Genomic DNA, 17,971 nt, shown 5'->3' with positions numbered 1-17,971 from the left:
TGCCATAGCAATGCATGGGAATTGCACACCATATTTTGCGTTTTGATTAAACACCTAAAGCTATGATAATTTGCAGGCAAACATAAGAGCTCAGGATGTACAAAAAAAGTCTCTTGGAGCAATATGCTAAACCAATCAGGAAGTCCACCATTTTGATTTACGTTGGGATTTGTAGCCATTTTTTGTGGCCTTTTTTAGGGGTCATATTTTAACGAACTCCTCCTACAAAATTTATCCGACTGTCTTTAAACTTGGTGTGCTTCATCTTAAGATGTTTAAGATGCAAAGTTATCGAAAGTTATTTATTTTGTCGCACGCCGTTGTCATGGCGATGCATTGTTTGCCAAGTAAAATGTTACTTTTTTTTTTTGGTCTAAACATGTGCAAAAACTCATGAAACTTTACACACACATCAGGCTTGTCATCAGCATGAATATTTTAGAGATTTCTTATTCAATTTGCAATAAATGGTTCAATAGCGCCCTCTAGACATTTTTATGAAGCTTTTGCAAATGTTTTGTGTTTTATGATTCAGCTAGATTTGTAAAAATTGGGATACCTATCAGCCTAAGACTTACAAAAAGGTTTCTAAAGCCATATGCTGAATCAAAAAGGAAGTCTGCCATTTTGATTTACTTTGGTATTTGTAGCCATTTTTTGGGGCCTTTTATAGGGGTCATATTTTCAACAGAACTTATCAGATCGTCTTCATTCTTTGGCGTGTTTCATCTTAAGATATTTAAGATGAAAAGTTATTGAATTTTTTTATTTTGTCACACGCCTTTGCTGTAGCCATGCATTGTTTGTGAAGAAAAATGCTTATTTGAGAGTCTAAATATGGGTGAAAACTCACAAAACTTTGCACACGCACCAGACCTGTCTAGAACATGAATATTTTATTTAGAGATTTGTTGTGCTATTTGTAATAAATGGCTCAATAGCGCCCTCTAGACATTTTTATGAAGTCTTTCCGATTATATGATTCAGCTAGATGTGTGAATATTGGCAGGCATGCCGAATATATTCAAAAAGTATTCTATATAGCCATGTGCCAATCCATTTTGATTTTATTTTGTTAATTGTGCATCGTTTTTGGCCTTTCCATGAAACTTTAAAAACACAAAGCATGGCAAAAACGTTTACAATTTAGATGGTTTCCTATTTGACAGTACCCCAACATGCCAGTACCCCGACGTGCAAATACCCCAACGTGGCCCGGGTTGCGAGGGCCCTTTATAGCTGCTCGCAGCTCTAGTTAGGGCCCGAGCAGCGACCGCTGCGAGGTCCCTATTGTTTTTCAAGGAATTCTTATTATTCTTCTTTTTATTTTTTGTTATTATTCTTTTCCGCAAACAATCACATTTTTGAGACACTAAACGTGAACGAAAACTCACCAAACTTTACACACACGTCAGGCCTGGCGAAAAATTTGATATTTTAAAGTCGCCATAGGTGATAACAGAAAAATGGCTCCATAGCGCCACCTACATAGGTTAAACAGATCCCTGGCACGCTACGATTGTCCGACGGCTATGAAAATTGTGTGGCACCTGTAGCACATCCAGATGAACAAAAACCTCTTTGATGTGTGTACCCTAAAATAGACAGGAAGTGAGATATGAGTATTTAAATGTCCAATTTTGGCCAATTTTTGCACATTTACAGGGGTCATACTTTTGCCTGCTTCTCCTACACGGTTAATCCAATTGACTTCAAACTTGGGATGTACCATCTCAAGACCTGGGACAACACCATGGTAAAAAATCTAAAGTTTTCGACATACTATATGACGGCGGTGGGGCATCAAATTTAGAGTTTCAAAACTCTTACTAAACGTAGTATTGCCGGTTGTATGTTTAACCTAGAGCTACGAAAATTGGTACACATATGTAACAGACTATGACCTACAAAAAAGTCTGTTGGTGCCATATGCTAAACCCAACAGGAAGTCCGCCAGAGGCGGGGCATCAAATTTTGAGTTTCAAAATTCTTACTTAATGAAGCATTCCTGGCTGTACGTTTCACCTAGAGTTACCAAAATTTAAAGACATATGTAACAGCCCTCAAGGTACAAAAAACTCTTTTTGAACCATATGCTAAACCTAACAGAAAGTCCACCATTTTGATTTACTTTGGAACGTGTTCCCATTTTTTTGGCCATTTCATAGGGGTCCTATTTTAACGAACTCCTCTTACAGAGTTTATCCGATCATCTTCAAACTTGGTGTGATTCATCTTAAGATGTTGAAGATGAAAAGTTATTGAAAGCTTTTTATTTCGCTGCACGCTGTTGTCGTGGCATGCACTTGTTTGCAAAGGAAAAAAAATCTTCTTAATGAAGAATTCTCAGTTGTACGAAGCAGCTAGAGCTACGAAAATTTGTAGACATATGTAACAGCCCACGATGTACAAAAAAGTCTCTTGCTGCTTTGTGCTAAACCCAACAGGAAGTCCCGCAAGGGCCGGGCATCACTTTTTGAGCTAAAAAACTCCTCTTTAACGAAGCATTCCCGGTTGTACCTTTCACCTAGCGCTATGATAATTTGGAGGCATACATAAGAGCCCACGATGTACAAAAAAGTCTTTAGAACCATATGCTAAGCCAAACAGGAAGTCCGGCATTTTGATTTACTTTGCTATTTGTAGCCATTTTTTGGGGGCCTTTTATAGGCCTCATATTTTCTACAAAACTTATCAGATTGTCTTCATTCTTTGGCATGTTTCATCTGAAGTATTGCCGGTTATACGTTTAATCTAGAGCTACGAAAATTGGTACACATATGTAACAGACTATGATCTACAAAAAAGCCTGTTGGTGCCATATGCTAAACCTAACAGGAAGTCTGCCATAAAAGTATTCTGTAGCCGTATGCTAAACCTAAAAGGAAGTCCGCCATTTTGAATTTATTTTGGGCATTGCGCACCATATTTTGCGTTTTGATTCAACTTTGCACACACAAGGCTTGTCAAAAACATTTTAGATGGTGCTTGTCCTATTTGACAGTACCCCAACGTGCCAGTACCCCGACGTGCAAGTACCCCAACGTGGCCCGGGTTGCGAGGGCCCTTTATAGCTGCTCGCAGCTCTAGTTCTTCTTCTTCTTCTTTATTCTCCGCAAACAATCGCGATTTTGGGTACCTAAATATTCACGAAAACTCACCGAACTTTGCACACTCCTCAGGTCCGGCGAAAAATTTGATATTATGAAGTCGTTATAACAATGCGACTCGATAGCGCCCCCTAGCGTAGAAAAATAAAAACCAAGCCCGGCACGTTTGAGCTAGAGCAACAAAAATTGGCAGGCACGTGTAGTACCCCGAGACGCACAAAAAAGTCTCTTGGGACCATGTAGCTAAAATGTACAGGAAGTGAGCTATGAATTTTTTTATGTCCAATTTTGGCCTATTTTGGCACATTCACTGTGGTCATGCTTTTTCCCCCTTTGCAAACATTTTTCATCCAATTGACTTCAAACTTGGCATTTATCATCTCAAGACCTGAGAGAACAACTGGGCAAAACATCTTGCCTTTTTGAAATACTATATGACGGGGGCAGGGCATCAAATATTGCCTTTAAAATTTCATTTGTCGAGAAAGAGCAAATGCTTAATAACTCCCATGTTCAAGCTCCAAAAAATCTCAAACTTCTCAGGCAACGTAATAGTCACGGCCTGAAAACATCTATATGATAAAATTCAGTTATACATATAGCGCCACCTAGTGGTTACAATAAATGTCATACTTTACGTTTTTAGCTACTGTGCTGAGCTTGTTGAAGGGATCCATTTGAAAATTGGTCAGAAAAGCCTTAAGATGTTGATCATGCCCCACAACGAATATTGTAACTTTTCGCCAAAGGGCGTGGCCGCTACGGTGACGCAAAGTCTGAAGATTTTTCGTGAAAATAAAAGCTGCATTAACTTGACCGAGATGATCCTATCTTCTCAAAATTTCACACATTTGATGAGAGTCCAGCCCTAAAGACATCTACTGACTTATATTTCATCTAACTGATAGCGCCACCTAGTGGCAATTTTTTTTCTTACGAATTTTCTTCTACGTTTTTCTCCAAACACGTTAACTGGACCTACCTCATATTTGCTCAGATGAGGGTTTCGACCTTCATGATGTCACAACACGAAGTTTGTGAGTTTTCGCGAATTGCTGTGGGTGTGGCTAAGCGCTGTTCGCCAAGAAAACAACGCCAGTTTTGAGGGTCTAAACATGCACAGAAACTCATGAAACTTGGCACACACATCTGGCCTGGTAAAATGAGCCATATTTTATTGTTGATTGTGCTATTTTTTACAAAAATGACTCAATAGCGCCCCCTAGAAGTTTTTAACAAAGCAGCCCCGGTTGTACATTTAAGCAAGAACGACGAATATTTTTAGGTGTATGAGGGAGCCCAAGTCCTACAAAAAAGTCTCTTGGACCCATAAGCTAAAATGAACAGGAAGTGAGCTATGAATTTTTGAATGTCCCATTTTTTACGATTTTTGCACATTCACAGGGGGCAGACTTTTGCCCACTTCTCCTACACGTTTCATCCGACTGAGTTAAGACTTGGCCTGGACCATGTCAAGACCTGAGCCAACGACAGGGGGAAAAATTTTGACTTTTCGAAATACTATATGATGAGGGCGGGGCATCAAATTTTGTGTTTCGCAATGAAAAAGGATATGCTTGATAACTCCCCGGTACATGCTCCAAAAAATCCCAAACTTGACATGTATGTTTATCGTCAAGGCCTGAAGTTATCTCTGTGACAACATTCAGTTATATATGCAGCGCCACCTAGCCCTTGAGGAATAAAAAAAAAATACCCCACATACGGTATTTTGTACAAAAAATGTACACTCATTCTAAGTGTGATAACGAAGTCATTTCTGAATATTCTTTTAGTTTCCACCACTCAAAATGTTCACTGGCATCAGACTTATCCAAACATATATATATTTTTATTTATTTTTGATAGCCTCTATGGACATTAAAAGCAATATCGTGAATGAAGGATATGCTTAATAACTCCACGGTACATGCTCCAAAAAAAATCCCACACTTGACATGTATGCTTATAATCAAGGCCTGAAGGTATCTCTATGACAACATTCAGTTATAAATACAGCGCCACCTAGCCCTTGAGGCTTATATAAAATAAAAATAAAAATACCCCACATACGGTATTTTGTACAAAAAATGTACACTCATTCTAAGTGTGATAACTAAGTCATTTATGAATATTCTTTTAGTTTCCACCACTCAAATTGTTCACTGGCTTGACACCGATCCAAACGTATGTACGTTTCCATTTTGTTTTATTCATTTTTGATTGCCCCTTTGGACAATAAAAGTAACATTGTGCAATGAGTACAACGAGCGATGATGTGTATATACACTTTTACAAAAAAATACCAATCAGGGCAACTCATTGCCTAAAAATAAAAAAGGACGCTGATTTTTGCAGGTCTTAACAATCACCAAAACCCGTTGAGCTTGACACACACACTGGCAAAAAAATATTCTACATGTAAACGTTTATTATGCCATTTTCAAAGAAATTTTGCTTCCAATATGCCAGTACCCCAATGTGCCAGTACCCCAACGTGCAAGTACCACAACGTGCAAGGACCCCAACGTGGCCCGGGCTGCGAGGGCCCTTTATAGCTGCTCGCAGCTCTAGTTTGTTATTATTCTTTTCCGCAAACAATCACATTTTTGAGACACTAAACGTAAACGAAAACTCACCAAACTTTACACGCAGATCGGGCCTGGCGAAAAATTTGATATTTTAAAGTCGCCATACATGATAACAGAAAAATGGCTCTGTAGCGCCACCTACATAGCTTAAACGGATCCCTGTCCCGCTACGATTGTCCTACGGCTATGAAAATTGTGTGGCACCTGTAGCATATCCAGATGAACAAAAACCTCTTTCATCTGTGTACCCTAAAATAGACAGGAAGTGAGATATGAGTATTTAAATGTCCAATTTTGGCCAATTTTTGTACATTTACAGGGGTCATACTTTTGCCCGCTTCTCCTACACGGTTAATCCGATTGACTTCAAACTTGGGATGTACCATCTCAAGACCTGGGACAACATCATGGTAAAAAATCTAAAGTTTTTGACATACTATATGACTGTGGCGGGGCATCAAATTTACAGTTTCAAAATTCTTACTTAACGAAGCATTGCCGGTGGTACGTTTAACCTAGAGCGATGAAAATTGGTACACATATGTAACAGACTATGATCTACAAAAAAGCCTGTTCGTGCCATATGCTAAACCTAACAGGAAGTCCACCAGAGGCGAGGCATCAAATTTTGTGTTTCAAAATTCTAACTTAATGAAGCATTCCCGGCTGTACATTTCACCTCGAGTTACCAAAATTTGAAGACATATGTAACAGCCCTCTAGGTACAAAAAACTCTTTTTGAACCATATGCTAAACCGAACAGGAAGTCCGCCATTTTGATTTACTTTGGAACGTGTTGCCATTTTTTGGGCCATTTCATAGGGGTCTTATTTTAACGAACTCCTCCTACAGAGTTTATCCGATCATCTCCAAACTTGGTGTGATTCATCTTAAGATGTTGAAGATGAAAAGTTATTGAAAGCTTTTTATTTCGTCGCACGCTGTTGCCGTGGCATGCACAGTTTGCAAAGGAAAAAATTCCTTCTTAATGAAGCATTCCCAGTTGTACAAAGCAGCTAGAGCTATGAAAATCTGGAGACAAATGTAACAGCCCACGATGTACAAAAAAGTCTCTTGGTGCCATGTGCTAAACCCAACAGGAAGTCCCTTGGGGCCGGGCATCACATTTTGAGCTAAAAAAACTCCTCTTTAACGAAGCATTCCCGGTTGTACGTTTCACCTAGCGCTATGATAATTTGGAGGCATACATAAGAGCCCACAATGTACAAAAAAAGTCTCTTAGAACCATATGCTAAACCAAACAGGAAGTCCGGCATTTTGATTTACGCCTTTTTTAGGGGTCACATTTTAACGAACTCCTACGAAATTTATCCGACTGTCTTCCAACTTGTTGTTTCATCTTAAGATGTTTAAGATGCAAAGTTATCGAAAGTTTTTTTTATTTTGTCGCAAGCCGTTCCCATAGCGATGCATTATTTGCCAAGTAAAATGCTGCTTTTTTTTTTTTTTTTGTCTAAACGAGCGAAAAATCATGTAACTTTACACACACGTCAGACTTGTCATAAACATGAATATTTTAGAGATTTCTTGTGCAATTTGCAATAAATGGCTCAATAGCGCCCTATAGACATTTTTATGAAGCTTTTGGAAATGTGTGATTGAGCTAGATTTGTAAAAATTGGGATACCTATCAGCCTAAGACTGACAAAAAAGTTTCTAAAGCCATATGCTAAACCAAACAGGAAGTCTGCCATTTTGATTTACTTTGCTATTTGTAGCCATTTTTGGGGGCCTTTTATAGGCCTCATATTTTCTACAAAACTTATCAGATTGTCTTCATTCTTTGGCGTGTTTCATCTGAAGATATTAAAGATGAAAAGTTATTGAAATTGTTTGTCACGCCTTTGCTCAAGCGATGCATTGTTTGCAAAGAAAAATGCTTTTTTTTTTTTAAAGTCTAAACATGAGCGAAAACTCAAAACTTTGCACACAGATCAGACCTCTCAAGAACATGAATATTTTAGAGATTTGTTGTGCAATTTGTAATAAATGGCTCAATAGCTCCCTCTAGACATTTTTTATGAAGTATTTCCGATTATATGATTCAGCTAGATGTGTGAATATTTGGAGGCACACCTATCAGTCTAATACCTACAAAAATTATTCTATAGCCATGTGCCAAACCATTTTGATTTTATTTTGTTAATTGTGCATCATTTTTGGCCTTTCCATGAAACTTTGCAAGCACAAAGCATGGCAAAAACATTTACAATTTAGACGGTTTCCTATGAAACAGTACCCCAACATGTCAGTACCCCGACGTGCAAGTACCCCAAAGTGGCCCAGGTTGCGAGGGCCCTTTATAGCTGCTCGCAGCTCTAGTTCTAGAATAAATTTTGAATCGCAGATAACTATAGACGGTATCCTAATTGATAATGCCCATATCAGACACACAAAAAATAAAATCTCCAAATGCCTCTCAATTATGAATAAAGTAAAGTCATGTCTTGATAAGGATTCTCTCCGTACATTATATTGTATGCTGGTCCTCCCTTACTTCACATATTGTGGTGAAGTGTGGGGTAACACCTACCAGTGTACAATAGAGCCATTAATCATATTACAAAAACGTGCTTTGCGGATTATACATAAAGTTGGATTTCTTGAACATACACACAATCTTTTTGTTCATTCAAAATTACTAGTTAAATTCAATACTTTGATAATCTTATACAAAGCATTTAATACATTTTGCCAATTAATCTACAACAGTTATTTAAACTTAAAGAGTTAGTTCATAATTTGAGAGGATATGGAGAATTTACAATGACCAAATTTAGAATAAATTGCAAACGTTTTTGTGTGTCAGTATGTGGTGTGAAATATTGGACTAGTTTGGGTACTCAACACAAGCAATCCCAAAATATTTTCAGATTTAAAATGTTACATAAAAACATGGTTTGGTCACAATATGTCAGAGGACCTTGAATTTATAAATACTTGGTGTAAATATGTCTTTGCTGCTACTACTGCTGTTATCGTCTATTACTAAAGTTGATATGTATGTTTATGCCTTATTCTTTGAATATATAATGTATTACCATTGTTGGTATGAACCATAAGAATGTGATATCTGTTACCTATGTTCATGGTATGCCATTATATTGTCTATATATTGATTAAAAACATTTTTAAGATAGAAATACTGTAACTTGCAGGAAGTACTGTATATTTGTATTTTTATAGATTAGAGACAGGGGTGGGATTAAATAATTTTTTTTCTTCCCACTCCCTTTCAGGCAGAATTACATTTTCCTCTCTTTTCCCTTAATTTTTTTTTTTCTGTTCATATTATGAAACTACAGTACGACTTGTTGCTGCTGTGTTCAACTGTATACTATTGCCTGAAATAAATGAAAATGATGATGATGATGATTGTATATACTGTATTTTTGTGACTTTGTCGAAGACCGGCGGGCTCCTCTGCCTCTCTCGAGTAAAACAAGGAAATTGGGCATGTGCTTGCTTTGTTGCTGTCGGCCAATCAGATGATAGTGACGACACGGGCCCGCTTGTCCCCAGACGTCTGGCACTGCAGAACCACTGCCGAAAAGGTTCTAAAAAGCGGTTACAATGGAACCGCTCGGCCCGAAAGAGTCCCATGGAGACGCTAACTCGGGCCTGACTGATATGCATTTTTTGAGGCCGATGCCGATACCGATTATTGGCAGAGCAAAATACAGACTAATCTGCCGGTTATTTAAAAATATATATAATGCATAAAATGAACCCCTTCCCCAATTCCTTTTTCAATGGGTGCCACTTATGCACAAACTTTAGCGATTCTCTGCTTTGAATGACAAGTGTATATATATATATATATATATATATATATATATATATATATATATATATATATATATATATATATATATATATATATATCCATCCATCCATCCATCCATCCATCCATTTTCTTGACCGTTTATTCCTCACAAGGGTCGCGCCTATCTCAGCTGGCTCTGGGCAGTAGGCGGGGGACACCCTGGACTGGTTGCCAGCCAATCGGAGGGCACACATAGACGAACAACCATCCACACTCACAAGCACACCTCGGGACAATTCGGAGCGTCCAATTAACCCGCCATGCATGTCTTTGGAATGTGGGAGGAGACCGGAGTACCCGGAGAAGACCCACGCAGGCACGGGGAGAACATGCAAACTCCACCCAGGAATGGCCGAAGCCTGGACTCGAATCGGAGTCCGCAGAACTAGGAGGCGACGTGCCAACCAGTCATCCACCGTGCCGCATATATATATATATATGTGCTTAAGCACATAAAGCACATTTACTTAGTAAATACAAAGAAAACAAACCTTCAGAAGTTGGTGGCCAACTGCATGGCTCAAGAATGATTTTCTCCTGTGGGATTGATCCACGTGTCGTACAGGCAATAAACATCACCGGTGATACGGTAGCAACCAGTTTGTGGTGTCATGATTTGTACTTCACGGGGAAGTGTTGTTCAAAAATGTTTTTTCTCTGCGATTGTTTAGGCAGCGGTTACTTTGCCAGAACCGACAACTCCTGCGAGCGTTAGTTTGCTATGAATGTCTCTGATTGGTCAATCAGAGGATCAAGAAATTCTTGGCCTCCCGTTGAATTTCGTGATTGTTTGTTAGGGTTCTAAAATATCGATATATCTATCGAGTTGATATTCCGTTTCATAGCCCAATATCGATTTATAAAACCATGAATCGATAGTTTTAATATAGCTTTTCCCCCCGTAAATTAATGCGCCCCCCTAAAGAACGATGGTAAGAATTGGACATAAAAACACAAAATGTGGATGCATAATTATGTAGTATGGCTGTGTCTCTTGTAATACAGGTACATTTGTTTTTATTTATTTATTAACCACTGGAACCGAGGTATAAAATCTGCCACAGGAATGGAAATGTGTGATTTCCCAGAGTGTTTTTGCCATTTTATTTACATAGCGCTGTGGTTGTAATTGATTTCAATTATTATTTATGGTTTTGATCAGGTCATGTTCAATAAAACATACATGATACGTGATTAATGTAACTATATTGGATTCAATTATAAATGGAAATATTCATATTTTTACGAATGCACCAAGTAAGAGAAAGAAGTTTCAACTATTTTGGAGTATTGGTACTTCTGGGACTGTCTTCCATATAAAAGTAAAATTGGTACTGCATGAAATCCTTACCTGAATCAAAAATCAATGTGAAGCGTGATTCAATCGAATCTGGCCCTTCTAAATCGAATCGAATCGATTTTTGGAAATCTGAATCTATGCGCAGCCCTATTGCTTGTAGACACAAGCGGTTATGAATAACACACTTGCACGTGTAGGCCGCTGCACGGTCGCAGTGTGCATATCGTCTCATCGAGACCGCTTAGCGGCCCGTTAGTTAGTTGCCGGTCACAGCAAAACAACCACCTCTGATTGTTTATCTTGGCCAAACAATACGCGACCGCTTCAATCACCGTCCACACACCATCTGCTTTTTTTGTTTTTGTTTTTTTGCCATAAGGAGTGTGTCTAATCACAAGTGCTCAACAGCAATGCTGGTTTGAAACTTTTGTACCCTTTTACACCGAACAACACTAGCTGCTTTCATGTCCTCCTCTTGCGCGTATTCGACCGTGTTAAAGCTAATTTGTGTTCCCTCCTAAGTTTAATGCAACGGTAACAGTTTTCCTGCACAATTTGCAAATGACTGTATTTTTGCATTATATCGGACCTCTTATCTCATTCACTGCCAGTCATTATAGAAAATTTTTACATTTCCAATACTCACGTGATATTACATTCAATAATTATATATAAACCGAATCTACCAAATAACAGAATAGACTCCCTACTTTTTGTCCCGTCCCGTTCTTTTATAATTGACAGCAGAAAAATGTAGGTTTGCCAAAATACAGCCATTTCTCCCATGGACTCTGAAACTGTGTTTATTTCCTATAAAATGGGGCAATGATGTCATCTACCGGTGGTTGGGCATCAGTAAAGTTGTTTCCAAGTTTGATATTTACAGTGGAGCATGCTCAGATTCGCCCCCATTTAGCACCGCTCTAAAAAATACAATTGACAAGTATACTTGTCAAAGGCAGTGAATGAGTTAACCAAACAACACATGACTATAGGCACTAAATTCTCTTTTAAGGCTGAAAACGCGACAGAACTGGCTGCTCACGCTCACCGACGTTGTTATGCCCCAGCGACCAACGCGTGTATGTCCAAATGAACACAATGACATATGATGTTACGGATTATCACATTCCTACAGTGTCAATTTTGCGAGATTTCAAATTTTTATCACCCATAATACACCGATAATATCGCAGAAGGTATGATATGCAACACTCCTAAGTTATAGTGATAATTTTTCTACACCAGCTTATAGGGGTGTTAATAAAAATCGATTTGGCAATATACCACGATACTATAACACGCAATTCTCGAATCGATTCAATAGGCAGCCGAATCGATTTTTTTAACATCCATTTTTAATGGAAAAATATTCAACAAAACGTCTAACTTTCACACCTTAAGCATGGAAGATAATGGAACATTAAGCCATAATATTTTATTTCAATGCTGTTATAACATGAAAAAGGTTACAACCTGTTTGTTAAATACAGTGGCTCACAGTTATAAAACTTAAGATTCAGATCAATAAATAATACAACTTCATACAAATCTTACAGTGTACATGTACAAGTTTACTGAATGGCATTTTCAAAATTTGAGTAAAAAAAAAAAAATCACAACAATCGACTTGTAAATTCATATCGGGGTTAATCGGTATCGAATCGTGACCTATGAATCGTGATACGGATCGAATCGTCAGGTACAAGGCAATTCACACCGCTACCAGCTTATGTTAATACAGTTGCATACACCACTCTGTAAAAATAAGTTGGTGCAATGGCAGCGAGCCAAGCGGAAAGAGTTCGTAAAAGTATTTGTATTTATTCTTTGTTTATTTATTGTTTGTTGAGAAGTGTTTCCAATTTATAGTAAATCCATAGCCAATGTTTGACCTTATTTCACACTTACTTAAAGGAAGATGACGGGCAATTTTTGTCATCCTCAGTTCCTCACATTAGTTGATGGCGCCCGCGTCACTCATCAGGCCTAACCTTGCCTTTTAAAGTCATACTCAGACAGTCACGGACACTACAGTAGAAGCTGAGTATATTGATGCCAAGAAGACAAAAATAATACATGCACCTCATTTTTTAGCCCAATTACTCCATTAATTGTTGGCTTCATCGGTAGAATACTCGATTGTAAACATTTTTGAAAGCTACAGCCCTAATTTGTGTTGACTTGTCGTATGTCGCAGAACCCAAGGAGAAGCCCAAAGCGAGTTCTCAAGAAGACCTCTTGCTCAAGAAGCTCAAGAAGAAGAAGAAAAAGAAGCACAAAGATGGTGAGCGAGCCAAAGAGAGGCACGGCCGTCCCAAAATGTACCACCGCTCATGCCAGACTGTTTATTCTGGAGTTTCTCTTGGATTGGCTGAGTTTCTCAGCCGAATTAACGGCAACAGTGGCGGTGGAGGGGGGCTTCTTCACAACACACACCACCAAGACCCCCCTCCTATACCCGCCCTGGTCAGAGACCAACTGGGCTACACCTCACCGCTCCCATGCACGCCCACGCTGAGTTTCCCGGGGCTGGAGTTCGGCCACCTGATCCATGTGGAGATGCAGGCCAACGGGGGCGCATCAGTGGCACACGCCTACAGCGAGCAGCTCTCGGTCCTGTCGCCGGCAGAGATGCAACGCTTTGCCCAGGAATTTGTCACCCTGTCTTTTAGCGAGGACGAAGCCCAGGCAGCGCGTTTCGTCATGGGCATCATTCACGGAGCGGCGTCCTATCTCCCGGACTTCCTGGATTACTTCTCCTACAAGTTTCCCAACGCCCCGGTCAAGATGGAGGTGCTTGGAAAGAAGGACATCGAGACCACCACCATGGCCAACTTCCACACTCAGGTGAGATTTTCTGAGTCATTGTCCATTCATGAGTCACCTTCCTGTGTCTCAGGCTACAAAGGGGTGAGAAGTTTACAGTAAATTTCCATGGGATGAAGTTGGGAACAATGCCACTTTGGAAACCTTCCAAGTGAATCAATGGGAATAACTGGCAATTAAAAGGTTATTTAATGGAAAGGTGTCATATGCAAGCCTAAGTACTGTATACAAATTTTGTTTTGTCGTAAACAAGCATCCAAGCAAAATAGATGGCTGTCCTTGCCCACATGAGAGGGCATTACTGTACGTTAACTCATTTGTTGCCATCAGGGGTCAACATTAATGGTGGCTAACATCCTAATGGGTATGCTATACCCTAATTACAAGACACTGCCTGTTTTTTTGTTTTTAATAAAAATTAGTGGTAACTATAAGTAGGGGTGTGCTAAAAAAAAATCGATATGGCAATATATCGTTGCGGGCCTCATTACAATACACGTATCGATACGCAGGTGTCAGAATCGATATTGGTCGTTAACTTTAAATAGGCAGTTAACGTTTGCCTTTGCAGCTTGCATTGTACCTAAAAAAATAAAAACCAGCAGCGTCTTAAGTTACTGTATTTTCACGACTATAAGGCGCACCGCATTACAAGGATCACCTTCAATGAATGACATATTTTAAATCTTTTTCCATATATAAGGCGCACTGCATTATAAGGCGCACCTTCAATGAATGACCATACATAAGGCGCTACAGTAGAGGCTGGGGTTACGTTATGCATCCATTAGATGGTGCTGCGCTAAAGGGAATGTCAACAAAACAGTCAGATAGGTCAGTCGAACTTTATTAATAGATTACAAACCAGCTTTCTGACAACTTCATTCACTCCAAAAATGAATAAACAGCTGTTTTATTATTTTCTCTGAGGTAAAGTATTAGTATTAGCTAGCGATTCAAGATGGGATCTAATGCTCATGCGCGTCACCGATCGTGCAGGGTCACCAATAGCGTCTTGACAGCGAGACCTGTTGCGGCTCAATATTGATCCATATATAAGGCGCGCTGGATTATAAGTCGCATGGTCAGCTTTTGAAAAAATTTAAGGCTTTTAGATGCGGCTTATAGTTGTGAAAATACGGTAACTGCTTTCAATTAATGCAAAAATAACTCACCAGTGATTGGACACTGTGTCTTGCTAAGAAAAATTAAAGCAGAGGAAGAATATCAACATTTATTTACTTACAAACTTAACATGACATGTGTCTCACTCTCAATGTACCAATTTTCCTATATTTAAAATAATGAAATAAAATGTGTTACATGAAAAAAAAAAATAGTGTTGTTCCGATACCGATACTGGTATCGGCAGAGGCGCCAATACTGCATTAAAACAGTGGTATCGGTGAGTACTCACAAGTAACATGCCGATACCATTAATTCCAACTCTAATATAGGATTTTGGATGCAGCATCTTGTGTCTTGCTCATGCACGACATTGTGACATGCTCACTGCATGCCGATCTAAGATATCCTATTGGCCCTTGAATGTTCTGAACCAATGGCAGAACAGCTTTTCATGTTGAGGAAAAAAAAAAAAAACCTTAGGTATCGGAATGGTATCGGTATCGGCCGATACTGCATAGCTGGGTATCGGAATCAGTATCGGGGGGCCAAAAAACGGTATCGGAACAACACTTAAAAAAAAAAAAAAATGCTGTTTTTATTTCCCCAAATATTTCAAATAAGCACATTTTAGAGCTGTAATTTTAATACTTTGATATTTTTGCTCATATTGGCTCATGCCTATTAATAAATTTTCTCAGTGTGTCTGTGAAAACTGCTCCCTGCTCTGCAGTGCGTACACATTTAGACCAGGCATGCCGCTTGGTGGTATACCAGAAGAGCTACTAACAAAAACGTTTTTTTCATCCAGCATAATAAACATATCCTTTAGGTATGCATATGACTGTTATTAGGGGTGTGAATTGCGTGTGAATTGCCTAGTACCTGACGATTCGATTCGTATCACGATTCACAGGTCACGATTCGATTCGATACCGATTAATCCCGATACGAATGGTCACGATTCGATACCGATTAATCCCGATACGAATTTATAAGTCGATTGTTGCGATTTTTTTCCATTCAAATTTAGAAAATACTATCAGTAAATTTGTACATGTACACTGTAAGATTTGTATGAATATATTTATCTAAAACTTGAGGCTTATAACCGTGAGCCACTGTACACAAACAGTTTGCAATCTGTTTCACATTTGAACAGCATTAAAATAAAAATATTAAGGCTTAATGTGCCGTTCATATAACATTCTTCCATGCTCAAGGTGTGAATCCTAAAATAAATAAATAAATAAATAAATAAATAAATAAAAAAAATAAAAAATAAAAAATCGATTCTGCCGATTATTGAATCGATTCGAGAATCGCGCGATGTAGTATCGCGATATATCGCCGAATCGATTTTTTTTTAACACCCCTAACTGTTATTATAAAATGCAAGTAAATTAATGTTAAATATCGGGATGTGTATCGCCTTGAAGATCGTGTATTGGGATACATATGTATCGCGATACGTATCGTATTGTGACCCCTGTATCGTGATACGTATCGCATCGTGAGGTTGGTGGCAATACCCAGCCCTAACTATAAGGAAGGGCATCTTGTGTAAAAACACAGACTTATAAACTAAAAAAAATAATAATTAAAAAAATAATAAAAAATTACAACAACACAATTGCCTGTGATGCGCAAAGCATGACGTCACAAACTGGCTGCTACTAAAGGTGAGAGTTTTTTTTAAATATTTTTTTTTAATTAGAGCTCAGAATTGTTCATTCGGTAGTCTTACCGATTCAACGTCTTATCATCATTGCTCTTTTTTTTTTTTGTGTGTGTGCGTGCGTGCGTGCGTGTGCGTGCAAATACGTATAAATTTATACTCATTAATTCACCTAAAGCCTTATAAATATCCCATTACCCTTCGCCTTAAACAGGTACTTCAGAATCTTGCCAGAGTCGTGAAGTTTAAATGGTCAGGAGACCAGAGAAAAGGTCGGAGAAAAGAAAGATAAATCAAAGTGAAATCCAGCACCGACCAAACACTTCCTGCCTTCCCCATGATTACAAAATCAAAGTCTTACGCCAACCCCGGAAGCCTCAAAATTCCAACAAATTAACGAGATCTCACAATTGCCTGTGATGCGCAAAGCATGACGTCACAAACTGGCTGCTACTAAAGGTGAGAGTTTCTTGCCTCTAGACACAATCAATCACACAGGAGAAAATAATGGACTTTCTTGACTTATGCAATTCTCAAGAACACAAAGGTATGGAGCCCGCTGACTTGTGAAGGTTTGTGTTTTCTTTCACCTCGTGGGCAAACTGAGTTCTCATGGTATTTGTGAGTTTGGCCCGGTGGTTGGGTGCCATTGCTGTAATATACAAGAGCGATCAAATTACAATGCATGTTTTGCTGACTTTTCTGCATAAACACTAGGGCTGGGAATCTTTGACTGTCTCACAATTCGATTCGCTTGCGATTTTTGGGTCTATGATTTGATTCAGAATCGATAGTCGATTCTCGATTCAAACGATTTTCGATTCAAAATTATTTGATTGACAAATGATTTCTGCTTCAATTTACAGATATGCACAACATTGTCATGATCTACTCCAGTCTGCTTTGAAAGAAAAAATGACAGACATTAGTGTCTTTTTTTTTATTTAATTTATATATTTTTTTTTAACATTTATTAATTTTGTGTTGTAAGTGCCTTTTTCCACAAAAACAGCATGTGGGCTACAACTGCTTTTTTCCCCCTTCTTTTTCATTTCTAATTTAAATAAAAAAATTTTTTGGATATTAATATCGATTCGATTAATAAATGAGAATCTCAATTCTTTTATGAATCAGTTTTTTTAGCACACCCCTAATAAACACTACTATATGACCTTGGCTTTTGTGTAGTGTGAGACCGCCTCAATTAAACAATAAAAACAGAGCGAGCAACTTACTTGAGAGCTCTTGAGCTTGAGAGGGTTGATGTCACACACAGGAATGTTGTCACACACACGCACAGGGTAACGGAGGGGGGTAGAAATAAGCTGTCAATGGCTTGCAAAATTCACGAAAATATATACAAGGTGGTTTCATTGCATATTTACCAAAGCATTCAATCTTATTATCTGTACTTGTGCTTTTTGTTAAAAATGCTTTTAGGGTGTTTTTGTCTCATGTCTCTTACACTTTAAGACACTATGTATTGACTTG

The 17,971-nt window shown here is 38.5% G+C and overlaps 1 protein-coding gene across 1 annotated transcript in view; it reads left to right on the top strand.

Moving 5' to 3' along the window:
• Positions 1-17,971, top strand: part of LOC144015563 (lysine-specific demethylase RSBN1L-like) — a 92,089-nt gene that overhangs the window by 10,601 nt on the left and 63,517 nt on the right. The window contains exon 3 of the mRNA XM_077515668.1: positions 13,049-13,698. Coding sequence (XP_077371794.1) covers positions 13,049-13,698 — 650 coding nt within the window. The remainder of the gene's footprint in view (positions 1-13,048; positions 13,699-17,971) is intronic.

This window comes from Festucalex cinctus, chromosome 3 (assembly GCF_051991245.1).
Source record: "Festucalex cinctus isolate MCC-2025b chromosome 3, RoL_Fcin_1.0, whole genome shotgun sequence".
In the NCBI taxonomy this organism is placed as follows: Eukaryota; Metazoa; Chordata; class Actinopteri; order Syngnathiformes; family Syngnathidae; genus Festucalex; species Festucalex cinctus.
This window is presented reverse-complemented; position numbering and strand designations above follow the sequence as displayed.